Source organism: Protopterus annectens, chromosome 7.part0, assembly GCF_019279795.1.
Source record: "Protopterus annectens isolate FY-2018-M chromosome 7.part0, PAN1.0, whole genome shotgun sequence".
NCBI lineage: Eukaryota > Metazoa > Chordata > Ceratodontiformes > Protopteridae > Protopterus > Protopterus annectens.
In genome coordinates this window covers 1,504,721,545-1,504,739,454 of record NC_056739.1, presented here as the reverse complement: position 1 = coordinate 1,504,739,454, position 17,910 = coordinate 1,504,721,545, and the positions used below count along the sequence as shown (strand labels likewise).

General features: G+C 43.6%; 1 protein-coding gene across 1 annotated transcript in view; it reads left to right on the top strand.

Moving 5' to 3' along the window:
• BRPF1 (bromodomain and PHD finger containing 1) overlaps window positions 1-17,910 on the top strand; it is a gene marked incomplete at its 5' end in the record, with an annotated part of 1,674,836 nt that overhangs the window by 66,612 nt on the left and 1,590,314 nt on the right. The window contains one exon of the mRNA XM_044076412.1: window positions 8,736-9,695. Within this exon, the coding sequence (XP_043932347.1) occupies window positions 8,736-9,695 (960 nt within the window). The remainder of the gene's footprint in view (window positions 1-8,735; window positions 9,696-17,910) is intronic.

The following is a 17,910-nucleotide window of genomic DNA, read 5'->3' as shown; positions in this document are numbered from 1 at the left end:
TGCAAACCAAGTTGGCAAACATACTTTGCAGTGTGGTTCTGATGCCTTAGAAGCATCTTGCAGGGTTGCTGTCACTGGGTCTGTTCTGGGAAGGCATGCTTGGCTGAAGGAACAAATCTTGCCAGACCATGTCAAGGCAAAATTACTTGATGTTCCATTAAACCAAGAATGTTTGGCTCTAAAGCAGAAGTTCTTAAAACGATAGAGGAAAAAGCTAAATCCATGCAAACTTTTAAAGATTTCTTACAGGTGCAGCCACCTATATTCAGTATGCATTGGCCTTCAAAAAACTGGTCCATTCCAGTCCATTCCAGACCTTCTCAACCCAAATCCAGGGGCGACAGACCACAAAGACTACAGTCTCAGGGTGTGCACAGATCTAAACAATGGAGTACTCCCTCCTCAAAAACTGGGAGTGGTAAGCCACCCCCCCCCAGTGGAAAAAGTTCACAATGACTTATTAATACTTGCCAGCCATGCCCAAGTACTTGCACCCCTAGAAGGAAAACTCGCCCTGCATGCAAAAAACGGAGTATATTACCCAAGACCGATGGGTCTTAAACATTGTATCCCAGGGATACAGATTCTATTTCCACTCTGTCAACCCCAAGCGGATTGCCAGACCTTCCTCCAAACCAGTGGACAGAGGCCCAAAAGCAAGTACTTTCTCTTCTCCGTATCAGGGCTATTCAACCTGTGCCAACAGAGCAAAGAGGACAGGGTTTCTACTCCAGGCTGTTCCTGGTGGCCAGGAAAGAGAACTCTTGGCACCCTATTCTGGATCTGTCAACCCTAAACTCCTTCCTGGTGGAACCAAAATTCAAAATGCTTACACTCCAGCAGATCCTTCCTATGTTAGCCAAGGACTCCTGGCTAGTCACCCTAGACTTAAAAGCTTATTTGCACATCCCCATAAGGGAATCTTGCAGGAAATATCTACATTTCAGGGTAAGCTCTATGCACCATCAGTTCTCTTCCCTTCACTTTGGCTTATCTACTGCGCCCAGGGTATTCACAGTGCTTGGCTCCAGCCATTGCTTACTGCAGGCAGAGAAATATTCAAATTTACCCATACTTGGATGATTGCCTGATTCAGGCAGACGGTCAGGAATTGCTACTTCAGCACCTGACATTTGTAAAGAGACTCCTAACTTCTCTGGGGTATACCATCAACGAAAATAAATCACATCTGGTACTCAGCCAAAAGATTGTATTCCTGGGAGCAAGCTTGAACACAGTTTCCCAGATGGCATTCCTCGCTCCAGAAAAGCAGGTTTATGTGACAACTTATTTCAAATTACTGGCCACCCAAACCCAGCTGTCTGCAAAAAAACTATACTGCAAGCCCTAGGGTTCATGGCCTCATGTATTCTACTGATTTCATATGCAAGACTGCATATGAGGAAACTTTTGTGGTACTTAAAAGGTCTCTGGTATCAACATTTTCAGGACCTGGAAACAGTGATTCCTATCATTCCTTGCCTAAGGGCAGAGTTCCTTTGGTGGGCAGAGGCTTGCAACCACAACAAGGGACTCCCTTTCTTACAGCCCCCCGCCATCCAAACTCTGACAGCAGACGCAGCAGACTATGCATGGGGGGCTCACATGTCAGGCAAATGCATTCAAGGCAAATGGAGCCCAGGACAAATTCACCTGCATATCAATCAAAAAGAAATGTTAGCTGTACAGAATGCACTGACAGCCTTCAAATACCTTATCCTGCCAGGACAACTCCTGATAAAGGCAGACAACACCACAGTTATGTGATACATAAACAAGTGGGGGGGGGGTCTCACTCCTACCCACACTGCAGGTTAGCCATGGCTCTGTGGAACGCAGCCTTAAGCAACCAAGTGCACCTGCAAGCTCAATTCCTGCTAGGCAAACAAAATTCATTGGCAGACTACTTAAGCAGAAATCTAATGGACCCACACGAGTGGAAACTGGAACCAAACTCATTCAAACTTCTAATACACAGGTAGGGGACACCAGAGGTGGACCTTTGCATCCCCCCAAAACCATCAGCTAAACAAATTTTGCACCAGAATTCCCCACAGCCAAGCTTGGAAAGTGGATGCCCTATCCTTCACATGGGAAAACCTCTCAATCTATGCCTTCCCCCTCTGCCTTTCCTTCAAAAAGTACTCCTCAAGATCAAACAGGACAGGCCAAGGACAGTCCTTATTGCACCAGTCTAGCCATGCTAGCACTGGTACCCACTCCGAAGTCTGACAGCAGTGCCACCCTAGCACCTACATCAGACCACCTCTCTGCTGTCCCAGGATGAGGGACAGATTTTGCATCCTCAGCTGCAAACTCTGAACCTGGCAGCCTGGCTTATTCCCTGAATACATCACCAGCAACCTTCAGCAAACAGGTGCTGGATGTTATCCTGGAGGCCAGGAGGCCCAATACTAGGAAGTCCTATTCAGAAAAGTGGAATAGATACTGTTCTTGGAGCCAGTCTCAAGGGAAGGAAACAGCCGTGCCCTCTTTGCCTCAAATCCTAGATTACCTAGCAGAGCTGCTCCACAAAAGCCTATCCTTCTCATCAGTTAAGATTCATGCCTCTGCCATCTCAGTTCATTACATTACTGAGCCACCCCTCTTCTCTCACCCTCTGACCAAACAGTTCCTGAGAGGAGCTAACAATCCCCCAAGGAGAGCTCCCACTCCTGCCTGGGACCTTAACTTTGTACTAGAGAAGCTCATGCTTCTCCCTTTTGAGCCTGCTGCTACAGCAGAGTTAAAATTCCTCTCTTGGAAAACAGCCTTACTGCTGGCCATCACGTCAGCGAGAAGGGTGTCTGAGTTACAGGCCCTTATGGCTGTGGAACCCTTCATTATCTTCCATGCGGATAAGGTTTCCCTCAGGACTGACCTATCTTTTATGCCCAAGATGGTATCCAGTGTGGCTTTAAATCAATCCATCCATTTGCCGACCTTTTTTCCTAATTCTCAGAACAAAGGTGAAAGGATCCTGCACTCCTTGGACATGCACAGACAGCTCAGGTTCTACCTTGACAGGACTAAAACTTTCAGAGAATCTGACCAGCTGCTAGTCAGCTTTGCTACAGGGGCAGACAGCAAGGCCATTTCGAAACAAACCATTTTTAAATGGATAGCACACTGCATCCATTTGTGCTACAAACACTGTGGAAAGCCTACCCCACAGGGGATCAGGCCTCATTCCAGTAGGGCTTACCTCAACCTCTACAGCTTTTTTTTTAGGGGAGCCCCTACCAGGGGACATCCTGGAAGCTGCAAACTGGCGTTCTGTACACAGCTTCACCAAGCATTACCACTTACCTATTTTTTTCTAAATCCAGAGCTGGATTTGCCGCAGTCTTACAAGGCCTGCTAGCCAGCCCTACTACTACTTGACTACCTCCACCCTTCCTCAGCTTAGGGAATCAACCCAAGTGTGATGACTGCAAAAGTGAAACACGAAGAACATAGTACAGTTGTGTACACTTACCATAAATGTAGATGTTCGAGTATATTCACTGTTGCAGTCCTGGTTACGCTCCCTCCAGCTCCATCTTTATATACTTTCTACCTATCCTCTTTTTTGGCCGTATCTTATGGAAATGGTATTTACTTTTTACTGGAGGTGCTCCACACCATGTGATTGCTTCCTATTTTGGGGGCTCCTGACATCTGGGGCAAGAAAAACTGATGTAATGGTGTCAGCTGCATGTTTTATACCCCTGACGTCATGGATGAGGTGACAGCATCTGACGCAGAAATCCTAAGACTCTTGTATTCGGGCCAACTGAGGGCTACCTGCAGGCAGATAACCCAAGTGTGATGACTGCAACAGTGAATACACGCGAACATCTACATTTATGTTAAGTGTACACAACTGTACTTTTTCCATATTTAGACAACCTACTTATCTTTGCAGAGTTTCTTCAAAGTGTCCGGAATCTCTCACAAGCTGAGATTCCAAGAGAATATTCTAACATTAAAAAATGTTTTTTTGATTCAGTCACACAGGAATGTGTTCCTGGGGTGTATGCTAAATGCCTCAGTTCAAAGGGCTTTTCTTCACAGGAAAAAAATAGATTTATGTCTAGAGCTGTTTCTGGGGTTTTCCACTCCAGCTTCAGTCATTGAAATGGAATACCTCGGGATTTTTGGTTTCATGGCATCTGTAATTCTCATAATACCCCTGGCGGCAAGACTCCACATGAGAAAAATACAGTGTTATTTGAAGTCTCTTTGGTCCTAGAACTGGCAGTCATCTTTTCAAATCCCAGTTTTGTGTTTTGTCAGAGAAATCTCATGGTGAAGATTGCAGATATCCGTAAGTCCAGGTGTTCCCTTCTGCCTCCCTGCTTCAATGCAGTCAGTCACTACGTACAGTTTGGATTTTGCCTGGGGAGAAGTTTCAAGAGGGATAAAAGTGCACAACGTTTGACACGCCAAGGACAGACACAACCACATAAATGTAAAAGAGATGCTTATTCTGATCAAGGCACTCAACTCTCTGAATCATCTTTGGTCCCCTGGACCTCGTCAGATTGTTACAGTACCACCGTCATCTGCTACATTGACAAATAAGAGGGAACTAGGTCTTATCCTCTCTGCAGAGTAGCTATGTTAGCTTGGGATATAGCTTCACGGCAAAGTCCCACTCTACAGGCATCCTAGAGTTCGTGTGGCAGACAAGGAGAGCAAGACAAAAGCAGATGATCATGAGTGGAAACTAGATTGGGGGGGGGGGGGTTCTTCCAAGATTTGATCCAGTTGTGGAGAGCTCCTCAAGTATAGACCTCTTTTCCTTTAAACAATCAGCTGGCTCCATGAAAGAAGGCCCAGAAGACGGATGCCCTTTCTTTTCCTTGGACAGGAATGTTCCTGTATGCTTTTTCGCCATTTCCATGCCCCAAGATCATTGCAGTGACTCCTTTCTGGCCCATACAGAAGGCGTTTTCCCTTTTGAAAATGGCCAAGGATAATTATCACAAGCTCCCTCACAGAATGGATCTTTTCGCACAAGAGCAGGGGTGTCTGGTGCATCCTGATCCAGTCAGCTTCAGCTGACTGCCTGAATAATAGGGTCTTAATTTCCTTTAGGCACCCATTTCCAGAGAATGTGTAGCAGGTACCAATGGAGGCAAAGTCTGCAACTAGAAAATCCATATATTCGCAAATGGAAAATGTTTTCTAGTTGGTGCCAACAACATAACTAGCACCCATTCATGGCTTCTCTCTGTTATACAATGTTTGAGTGTGTCCTTTACCCTTTGTCCTTCCTTACTCTTTCCATCAGAGTTCAGTTATCAGCCATTTCAGCATGTCTGCCCGTGGATCCTCCTCTTTCAGTGCTTTTGTGATGTCCCTCCTCTGGGCTAGTAATCAAGGAGCCTCAATCCTCACCACTGTCACCTGTGAGGGGTGTTCACTTGGAGCAAAAATAAATACACTCCACATTTCCAGATGCAGCTCTCTGCACCAAGCACAATTTCCCTTAAGAACACAGAGATAACACACTCCTGTCCTGGGGCTGGGTTTTCATCTCTCTCTCATCAGGCCCCAAATAAGACTCCACACTGACCACAGCTGTAGAGACTCCTCAGCCAAGTGTTCCAAGCAAAGTCTTCCACCACCCTCTTTGTGAAACCAGTGCTCTGTGTCCCTGCTCCAAGTAGCTGACACATGCACACTTTGAGATTTGAGTTGCGCACACACACACACACACACACACACACACACACACACACACACACACACACACACACACCTGGGAAAGCCTGGCACATATTTACCTGCTGTGCCCCCTCTGCCCATACTGTAAGGTAGATACTTGCCACTAGGACACTCTAAATCCAGCTACTCTAAGGCCCTTACAAGGGTACCCAATTTTACTGAGTAAAATTAATACAAAAATGGTAGCGTTTGACCAATGCAGCAATGCTTTCAGGAGTGGCCACAGTGTCACCACAAGTGCAAGTGCTCTCACAGGTTAGAATGTACTCTAAAAGACCAGCCACAGTGAAAAGTTTAAATATATTTAATAATAATAATAAACATGAAAATACTAAATATTTATTTAAAGTTAACACCAGAGTTTCAATCATAGGAAATATTAAAAATAACAGATACAGAAAAATGATACTTAACTAATCTCACTTTTCCTGACCTGATCTAAATAATTACTGTCCCCTAGTTCACTTACTAGACCAAGGCAAGATGATGTAGGTGAGTGGTCCTTCTTTGTGAGGTTTCCCAAACAGACTGCTGAGAGCTAAGTGACCTCTCTCACTAATATCTAAATATCGTTTCAGTGCTGGCTATTGAATGGCATCACATCTGGTGTTTCCCACACTACTACTTACTAGAAACTGAACCAGAATCTGGCACGTGTGTGTCATAACACACACACACACACACACACACACACACACACACACACACACACACACACCTTTGCTAAGATGTGTTACAGCATGTGGAAGCTGTAAAACCATTTCAGAAACTTCCATCCTTCCATTGTAGCAATTGGTTCACCCTTAAGGACAGTACAGTAGGATTACTAGTCCTTATTTTCACAAATGTTTTGTCTCTGGCTGCAGTCAGAGACTATCTTTATGGCCTAAACCAGGTAATTTAATTTCAGACTGTTTTTCAAAGTTACGTGGACTGAGATTAACCTCTTCTTTTCCAGTATCCTCCTTATAATATATTCATTTCAACATTTACAGTACAGTCTGACATACAGGTGTTTTTCTTGCTACGTTTTTAACACAAGGAGATTTACATATACATTTTTCAACACAAACATCTGTACAAATCCGCTTGATATACAAGTAACACATACCTCTCTACAAAACTCCAGCTAATTATGCTGGCATAGGTTACGCATCCACTGCCTTGTGTCTCCTGGCATAGCTGGCAATGTCTCACATCATCACAGCTTTCTCATGTAAAAATGTTTTTGAAAGGGGTTTTGCATAAGCTCCTCAAAGAAAACTGGTGGCTCCTCCTTGGGATCATGGTATTTTAGAAAAGTTATACTTCCTCCTTTTTAACCGGCTCATCTGCCTGACTTGAGGTGCTTAATGTGGAAGACATTTCTGATTGCTCTGACCTCTGCTAGACCAGTTTCAGAGTTGCAAGCTTGTGTGGTGAGTCAACTCTATTTAATTTTCCAGAAATCGCGACAGGGTTTCCTTGAGAACTATGCCTAAGAGGTACCTCGGTTTACTTTAACTCAGACTATCCATTTCCCTTTTATTCTTTCCTGAACCTAAAAATGAAGGAGAGAATACTCCATACCTTGTATTTATACAGACTATTTTTGTACTGTCTTGGCAGAACAAAATATTTCAGATCTTCATATCAGTTAATTTCTTTTGAAAGTAGGAAGAAGGGACAAACCTGTGTCAAAACAAATCCTTTCCAAACTGTTTCGGGCTGTTACCTTTTGTTCTCACCACAGTAAAACTATTCCAGGCAGGGTCAAGGCCCAGTCTACCAAGGCCTTGCCTGCTGCTTTGACTTTTTGTAAAGGATTGGATTCTAGAAGTATTCTAGAAGCAGCAGCTTAATCCTCTATACATGCATTTACAAAGCATTACAATTTTGAATCCTACTGTAGGTCTAGATCAGGCTTTGCTAGGGCCATTCTCCAGGGCTTCCGGACACTTCCCTTTCCACCTCCCAAATGTAAGCTAGTGTGATCTTTCCATTTAGCTAAGGCTGTTACAGCAGTCATCAATATGTTGACCATAGTACAGTTGTGTAAATAAACTTACCATAACATTTCATGTTTAAATGATCACAGCTGCAGTAGCATCTTCCTCCCTCCACCCCCCCCCTTTCTGTTTTTTTTGATTATGCCGGTGTGTGTGTGTATGTATGTATATATGTGTTTTGTGTGTGTGTGTATATATATATATATATATATATATATATATATATATATATATGTATGTATGTGTGTGTGTGTGCTCTTAGTTATGTACTCTTAGGGCATGAAACTCTGAAGGGTTTGGTGCTCAAACCTATGATTTTAGGTAGCTCAGCTAGAGCTGCCTAATGGCCTGAGTGGATGGAAGGTACCCTAAGGTTTTGGAAGCTGACAAGCTGATATATCCTTGGCAGGATATACCCATATAGGCAAGGCTACTGTAGCAGTAATCATTCCAACATCTACTGTTAGGGTAAGTTTACTTACACAACTGTACTTTCTATTGATTCCAACATTCTTTTTTCTCTAACCTGAAAATTTAAGTTCCAGTCTTCCACTTGTGGAGTTGTTTTGTTTTACAAAAAGACCGAACTGTGAAAGATTCTTAATTTGCTGTTTTTCATTTGAATGCAAGTTGATGTGAGTTTTATTTCTATATAGTTTAAAGAACAGCTGCTTGTGCACATCATGCTAGTCCTGCTGTTAACTGCAGCTGTAGCAGATCAGAGGTTGAGGAGGAAAATGTGAAGCTTTGACATAAATTCAAGAAGAAAATGAAGGATACTTTGATAGTACTAAAGGTTTGTTTTATATTCTGTTTTTCTCAAGGAATGAATTTTCATTTTTGGATGCGGTTTAGTTTACATTTATGGTGTTTGTTGTGGAATACTTAGTTTTGAATTCACACAGCTTTGCTGTTTAGGATTGTAAATTATTTGAGCAATTTGTAATGCCTTGGCATGCTTAAACTGGCATTTGATAAAACATTGGCCTTTTTGTTAAATCAGCATTTGATGAGTTTGTTGCCATGTTTCAGGTACATTGAGAAATCAGCAGAGGAATTGGATGAGGAGGTAGAGTATGACATGGATGAAGAAGATTACATCTGGCTTGATATAATGAATGAAAAACGCAAGACTGAAGTTGTAAGCCCCATTCCACAGGAAGTGTTTGAGTATTTGATGGACCGTTTGGAAAAGGAATCTTATTTTGAAAGTCACAACAAAGGAGATCCCAATTCGCAGGTCGATGAAGATGCTGTTTGCTGCATTTGTAATGATGGTGAATGCCAACACAGTAATGTGATATTATTTTGTGACATGTGTAACTTAGCTGTACACCAGGAGTGCTATGGGGTTCCATATATCCCAGATGGACAGTGGCTGTGCAGGCGATGTTTACAGTCACCTTCCCGCGCTGTTGACTGTGCATTATGCCCAAATAAGGGTGGTGCCTTTAAGCAGACAGATGATGGTCGTTGGGCACATGTTGTGTGTGCCTTGTGGATTCCAGAGGTTTGCTTTGCCAATACAGTGTTTTTGGAACCTATAGATAGCATAGAACACATACCTCCTGCTCGCTGGAAGTTGACTTGTTACATTTGTAAACAGCGGGGATCTGGGGCATGCATTCAGTGCCATAAAGCAAACTGTTACACTGCATTTCATGTGACTTGTGCGCAGCAGGCAGGCCTTTATATGAAAATGGAGCCTGTAAGGGAAACTGGAGCCAATGGGACTTCATTTAGTGTGAGAAAAACTGCTTACTGTGATATTCACACTCCACCAGGGTCTGTCCGCAGACTTCCTGCCCTTTCACATAGTGAAGGAGAAGAGGATGAAGATGAAGATGAAGAAGGTGGGAAAGGGTGGAGTTCAGAGAGAGTGAAGAAGGCAAAGGCCAAGTCGAGGATTAAAATGAAGAAAGCTCGAAAGATCCTTGCTGAGAAGCGAGCTGCTGCTCCTGTTGTCTCTGTTCCATGCATCCCTCCTCACAGGTAAAAACTTTGATTCTGACATCAGTCTTTGAAGATCTAAAGTATATAATCTATTTCATTGTAATAAGAACTAAAATTCCTGCTTTATGCACCATTATGACTTTTGTGTTAAAAATTTATTTCATAGTCTAAAACAGGTATATTATTATTATGCTTTTCCCTCTTAGCTCCGTCATTAGTAGCCTTATGATTCCAGAAATTATTCTCAACACTAATTGGTTTGATTTGAACAGAGTACTATTGCAGGACTTGTTTGCTACAGAACTTGTGTTGCGTCATGTATCCAATTTCTCTGTTTGTGTTACTTTTTATTATTATTGTTCATGTTTTTCACTAGCTTTCTCTGTGGTAATGCAGCTTGTTGTTTTTAACTGTAAGCAGTTTGGGTTATATTCATTTGTTTTGGTACGCAAGATGTTGCAACACACTCTGTGGTTGCTTTGGTGGGTTTTGTGGGGAAAGAGAGCTTCATTATGGTCTTTGAACATTTGTTTATGGCAGGGATGGGGGGGGTGTTTCTTCATCATTATCTGCATAGAAAGTACAGAAAAGTTGGTATATTTAGAGACGTTGTCACTATGATATGTTGAGACAATCTATTAGACTCTTCATTGATCATTTATTTTTAAAGTGGTGCTATGGTGATACTTGTACTTATCACTTGGTATTTGTGGCCTGTTGTGACAGTATTAGAGAGTATTTTTGTGTCCTACATTCCCTTATGTTTACCATGTATGATTTGGTGTTTTGTTATCCAGAAGATTGTCGTTCTTTCAACTTTTTCTATGGAGTGACCATACAGTGGCTTAGCCTTTACCCTCACTACTGAGAAAGCGAACGAGACTTCTGACCTTTGAATGTTTCTTTCCTTACCAGACATGTAACTTGAGATTTAAAGGAAATGCCTTTTTGGATCTCAAAAACTTTTTTTTTAATTTGCATCTTTATTTTTAGGGCTATTTTAATGCATCACTCACTCTGCATGCTTCCTGTAAAATGTTATGTTTTTCCCACAAAATGGGCATCATGAGGTCTACTATATTAAGATGATCTTGTTTTACTGTTATTCATGTCTTTTTCTCAGGATCCATTTCAAGTTCCCTTTGCATCTTGCTAGTCAGAGGGAAGTGTTGTCTTCACATCCTATTGATATACAGCGGAAGTAGTGTACGTCATAGGTCCTTGCAGTGTTTCGTGAATGACCATCATATACATTTTTCTCTCAGAACTTGTTTTAAGCTGTTCATAGCAGTTTGTAGTTTCAGCCAAAGAAATTGGCTAAATTATGGGCTTTTCTGACGGACCTTTCTCCACACTCTTCCTGAGGTGTCAAAGCTTTTTTTTTTTGCCAAAACACTTTTATTGAATTATCAATTGTGACCTTGGGCAAGTTTGCATTCATATAAAAGTAGTCAAACTATAGCAACATAAACGTTATACTTCACATATATTGCTGTATATCATATAACCTAAGCAATATTACATGAATTATTCAATGTCTGCCTATTTGTTAAACAAGAAACGTCTTTATTAAACCATCACTTACCACATAGGCAGTCATACATTTATATAAATGAAAAATTGCACTGACACAATCCTAGTTGAAAGCATTTTGCATCACAAACCATACTCCCACACTTCCAGTTGTAAACATTATACATCACTTATCTACCCAATCTTTCTCACTCAAACATTACATAGCTCATTTAAGTCATGCCGCCTTTTTGACCTCATTCCTCCCTTGTATATATTTTTCCCACAATTCCCATTTTTCTCCTGTGTAATGTGCTCCTACCGTTTTCTAAAGATGTCAATTCCGGTTGTTTTATCTCTGTTACTGTGAGGTTTCAACGCGGTTGGTGCAGTTCAGGAGCTACTAACTGCCACTTCCAAAAGAAAAAAAAGGTTCTACTATTCTCCAGCAGCTGAAGTAGGAAAATTATACATCTTTTGTCCTGAATGCTGGAGAAATGCACTTTTTGATTTTGCTCAAAAGTATTTGATAGGTTCAGTTCAAAAAGGTACAACTATCTGTTCTAGAATTTGCACTGTTATGAGAAACTTTTTGTTTACTGAGACACAAATGCTGTCATAAATTCCATTTTTCGCCAGTTACGATGTTCATCGTGCATACAGCTGCAGTAATCACAGATGGGTTTTCTGCCGTCAGGCGGGTCCTCGGTCGGCCGAATTCCAAAGTCTAGGTCGGTCGGTTGTTGTCGCTTTCTTTCCTGGCGTCAGTGAGGCAGAAGTATAAAAGACCCAGCCGACGCCATTTTCTTCAGTCTTTTTGCAGCGGTGCCCGAGCAGAAGCAGTTCGCAAGTGCGGTCGGCCAGCTCCTGAATTCTGAAAATTGGAAACGAAGTCTTCATTAAAGCTAAGTACCCGTTGAAACTTTTCTTGCCTCAGACCGATGTCAGAAAAAGTTAACAATTGTATTTCTTGTGGGAAGCAAATACCGCATAAGGATTTCCATTCCCTCTGCATACCTTGTTTAGGCCCAGACCACGACGTCTCGGGCTGTCGCTTTTGCGCTACTTTCAATAAACGCATTATTAAGCGTCGGTGAGTTAAGCCCAACACTTTTGGTACAGCCTTTGATTATAAAATGTCGTCGGAGACTCCGACTACCGTTTTGTCCAAAAAATGTAAGGACAAGGACCGACACGCGAGGTCCGCGGTCCCCACGCCAAAACTGGCTACACGTGGTCCGGTTCTCAGCGAGACGCCTATGCAGTCCCTGACTACCGACGACACTTCTTTGGCGGTGTCTTCTGTAACCGAGACCGCAGGTACCTCGGCCCAGACCCAGACTACAACCACCAAAGCCACTGTGAGCGTTGAGCCTCCTAATGTGGACAGGTCCACTTCCACCCATGGTGTCTTTAGACCCTCATCTTCCTTTTCCATTAAGGCCTTTACAAAGTCCAAATCAGCCAGGCATCCCAAGAGGCCTGTTGCACAGGGCCCATCTCCAGGCCCCATGCCTAAAAAGCAGATGCTTAAAATGGCTGAGGATTTAATTACTCTTATCAGGGCTTCCCAACCCCCTCCAGACAAGAGACCCAGAGTGGAGGAAGATTCTCCCTCTTCTGATCAGGGCTCCTTTTTTTCAGAACATTCTGATGTAGAGGAACACTCTTACTCCCCTTTTGAAGATTCTGATGTAGAGCAGTCCATTCCTTCTGTATCTCCTCCTGAGGATTTTTCTTTTGGGGGAAACCTTGCATACCTTGAGGGAACACTTCCATTGGGAAGGCCAAGACTTTTCTGATTCCAAGAAAAGACTTAGGGAATTTCTTTTGTTACCTCGACACAGACCTCTGGCGATACCTCCTGTCTTGGACATACTTGATGATGTTTATTCGGAGGCTTGCCTTAATCCGGATTCCCTGCCTCCTGCCCCAGTCAAGCCTGATAGGTACTACAGAGTTCCTAACTCTCACCAATTTCTTTACAAAAGCCATAATGCTGACCCTGAAACCATTTCTCAAGGCCCCAAGGGAATGAAGGCCTCTACTGCTAAGAATCCACTACCTTCCGAAAGAGAGTCAAGATCCTTAGAAAGGTGGGGAAAAAAGGTATATACCTCGGCCACCCTAGCCATGAGGGCCTTAAATTGTCAGTTTCGTATGCTTAAATATCAGCAGTTTCTGATATCACAATTAAGAAATAAAATGTCTCAACCTGAACAACCAGACTTGAAGGAGTTGCAGGATATGATGCATAGTGCAGAACAAGTGGGTAAACACACCTTACAATGTGGCTATGATGCCCTAGAGGCCTCAAGTAGAGCTGCTGTTACAGGATCAGTCATTCGTAGACATGCCTGGGCCAGGGAACAAATCTTGCTTGATCATGTGAAAGCTAAACTATTAGATGCTCCTTTACAAAGGATGTGTTATTTGGTACTAATGCTGAGGAGATACTACGGAAAATGGAAGAAAAAGCCAAATCTATGCAAACTGTCAAAGCTTTTCTACAGGTTCAACCACCACGTTTTAGCAGAAATTGGCCTTCTAAAAACTGGTCCTTTCCAGCCACGGACAAGCCCCAAAGAGGTAGATACAGGCGCACAAGGGGCAGAGGACAATCACAAGGATCATATAGAGGCAGGCAATGGCAAACTCCAGCACCAAGAGGTGGCGAAGACAGTGCACAACAATACAGGAAACAAACCCAATGACTTCCTGTTTTCCATGCCAAGCAAGTCTCAGCTGGCAGCACCCTTGGGAGGAAAACTGGCATTATTTACAAGAAATTGGCATATTGTCACAACAGACAAGTGGATCCTGGACGTTAACAGAGGCTACAGATTTCATTTTCACACTCTTCCAAAAATGAGAGGCATGCCAAACCTGCCACACAATCAAAGGGCAGAGGCACAACTACAAATTTCAAAGCTCATAGACATGAAAGCTATTCAAGAGGTACCTATTCACGAGCAAGGTCAAGGTTTTTACTCCAGGCTATTTCTGGTACCAAGGAAAGGATCCGACTGGAGACCCATTTTGGACTTATCCATCCTAAACACATTCTTACTCGTACCAAAATTCAAGATGCTCACATTACAGCAGCTTCTTCCCATGCTGGGCAAGGAGTTTTGGCTGGTAACATTGGACCTCAAGGAGGCATACCTGCATGTCCCAATCAGACAAAGCTGCAGAAGATACCTCAGATTTCTTGCAGGTTCAATCCACTATCAATTCTCTGCATTGCCCTTTGGCTTATCTGCTGTGCCCAGAGTATTCACGAAATGCCTGGCATCAGTAATTGCCTACTGCAGACTTCAAGGGATACAAATTTACCCTTATTTGGACGACTGCCTGATCCAAGCGGACAGCAAGCACATACTTCTGGAACATCTGGCTTATGTAACACGGTTACTGCATTCTCTGGCATACACAATCAACAAAGAGAAATCCAGGCTAACACCATCTCAGAAAATAACTTTCCTGGGTGTCAACTTGGACACAAACACCCAGATGGCCTATCTTACGCCAGAGAAACAGGGGCAACTAACTCAATACTTCAAAATACTAGCAAATTGTACCAGGCTTACTGCAAGGAAAATCCTGCAGGCTCTGGGCTTCATGGCATCTTGCATTCTTTTAATCCCATGTGCAAAGTTGCATATGAGGAAACTTCAATGGTACCTAAAAAACCTTTGGTCTCAGCACAGCCACAGTTTGGAAACAATAATACCAATAATTCCATGTTTGCAAAAGGAATTTCTATGGTGGGCCTAAGCATGTCAAACAAACACAGGTCTCCCATTCTGCAAGCCTCAAGCAAATCAAGTCATCGCAACAGACGCCTCAGATTACGCCTGGGGGGCGCACATGACAGACAGGTGCATTCAGGGCAAATGGTCCCAAAAGGAAAAGCACCTTCACATCAATCAAAAAGAAATGCTAGCAGTGATAAATGCAATTACAGCTTTCAAGGACTTCCTGCATCCAGGACAATTATTGATAAGAACAGATAACACCACAGTAATGTGGTACATAAACAAACAAGGAGGAACACATTCATACCCCCTATGAAGACTAGCCATGACACTTTGGAACTTGGCTCTGGAATGGCAAATCGAACTTCAAGCACAGTACTTGCCAGGTTTGGAAAACACGCTGGCAGACAATCTAAGCATAAATATGACAGATCCACACGAATGGAAGTTGCATCCTCAAGTGTTTACAAAGATAATCCAAGCGTGGGGGAGGCCAGACATAGATCTCTTGGCCTCCCACAGGAATAATCAGTTGGAAAAGTTTTGTTCAAGGACCTTTCATCCAAAGGCCTGGAGAGTGGACGCCTTTTCATTCAGTTGGACAGCATGGACAGTTTACGCTTTCCCACCTCTGCCTCTTCTGCCCAAGGTGCTCTTGAAAGCAAGCGCAGACAGACCGAAGATGATACTGATTGCTCCAGAGTGGCCAAGACAACACTGGTACCCACTCCTGAGGAGCCTAACACATACTCCTCCCTGGTCCCTACCTCTAATGCCTCTTCTGCTGACTCAGCACAGCTACAAAACTTTTCACAGTCAGCTGAAAACACTCAATCTCGCTGCATGGAAAATTCCTTAACACCACAACAGACTCTACTCCCCAAAGAGGTGCAGGATGTCATTTTGGAGGCCAGAAGGCCATCTACTAGAAAGGCTTACTCCGCAAAATGGAAACGGTTTTGCTCTTGGAATGAGAAAAAAGGCCAGGACCCTAGAAAACTGAATGCTCTTGGAATGAGAAAAAAGGCCAGGACCCTAGAAAACTGAATTTGCCTCAGGTATTACAGTATCTAGCTGAGCTGCTGAACAGTGGACTTTCATTTTCCTCCATAAAAATCCATGCCTCAGCCATTTCTGCAGAATTCAACACAGATCCACCCTTATTCTCCCACCCACTCTTAAGACAGTTCCTCAGAGGGGCTAAGAATATAAGGCCACCAAGGAAACAACCAATTCCAGCCTGGGATCTTAATTACATTCTAGAAAAATTAACATTGCCTCCCTTTGAGCCAGCTGCCTCAACAGATTTGCAATATTTGTCCTGGAAAACAGCTTTCCTCCTGGCCATTACCTCAGCTCGTAGGGTTTCGGAACTACAAGCCCTCATGGCTGTGCAGCCCTTTCTCATCTTCCATCAGGACAGGGTTTCCCTTCGAACCAACCCATCATTTATGCCTAAAGTGGTATCCAGGGTAGCTTTAAATCAAGCCATACACTTACCTACCTTTTACCCCAATCCTCAAAACAAAGGGGAAAGGCTGCTACACTCCTTAGACATCCATAGACAGCTACGTTATTATTTAGACAGAACAAAGCCTTTCAGGAAATCAGAACAGAACAACTTTGTGTCCTATGCTGTAGGAGCTCAAGGGAAGCAAGTTACCAAACAAACAATTTCAAAATGGATTGGCCACTGCATACGGTTTTGTTACTCCTATCATGGAAAATCTGTCCCTACAGCCATCAGATCCCACTCCACCAGGGCCACAGCTACCTCTACAGCCTTCCTCAGAGGAGTTCCTACCAAAGATATTTTGGAGGCAGCCACTTGGAGTTCTGTGCATACCTTCACAAAACACTACCACCTGCCTTTATATTCCAAAACTAGAGCAGGCTTTGCCACTGCTGTGTTACAGGGCATTCTGGCTCATCCCAGTTCCACCTAGTGCCTACCACCCTGTGCGTAGCTTTGGGATTCTACCCATCTGTGATTACTGCAGCTGTATGCACGATGAACATAGTACAGATGTCCTTCATGGATGCATCTGCAGTCATAACAAGTGGGTTGTCCTGTCGTCAGGCAGCCCTTCAGTCGGCCGGATTCCAAAGTCGGGTCCGCTCGCTGATGTCGCACTCCACCCGGCGTCATCTCTGTTGGTCTTGGGTATAAAGCATCAGCCGGCGCCATTTTCCTCAGTCTTTCTTGCGCGTGGCGGAAGCAGAAGCTGTTCGCAAGTGCCGGTCGGTCGGATCCAGAGATTACTTCTACGAATACTACTTGAAGACTTCTAAAGCTAAGTACCCGTTGGGGACTCTTTCTTGCCTCAGCCGATGTCAGAAAAAGTTAACAATTGTTTAACCTGTGGGAAACAAATACCTCATAAAGATTTCCACTCTTACTGTCTGCCTTGTTTAGGCCCAGCCCGGCGTAGCAGCCTGTTCGGCCTGTGCCTCTTTCAACCGACGAACGCTTAGGCGTCGGTCGGAGTTGCAGAACAGTTTTCGGTTCTGTTTTTGCGTACATTATGCCGTCGGATCCTCCGACTACCCCCAAAAAGCATAAAGATAAAGACCGACACTCGCGGTCCGGTTTCGGCGAAACCACGGTTAAGCAAACGTGAGTGTCTCGGTTTCGGCGAAACCGAAAACTGCTCAAAGTACAGCTGAACCTATTCTTACAACTGAGGCCCTGCTACAACTCTTGAATCGACCTCAGAAATTTTACCCACTACGGTGGTTGACTTATCAGACACCATCCCTTGGATGTCTCTACCCCAGCGTGGTGCTGCTAGGCCTCCAGCTGCCATGTCCATTAAGGCCTTCGCCAGGGCTAAAGCAGCCAAGACTACTAAAACAGTGCCTGTTAAACCCCCATCCAGGCCCTCTTCTAGTTCTCAAATGCTTTCTTTGGCAGAAGATTTAATTTCTTTAATTAGAGGATCTCAATCTCACCCAGACAGGGCCTCTCAGCCCCAGAGAAGAGA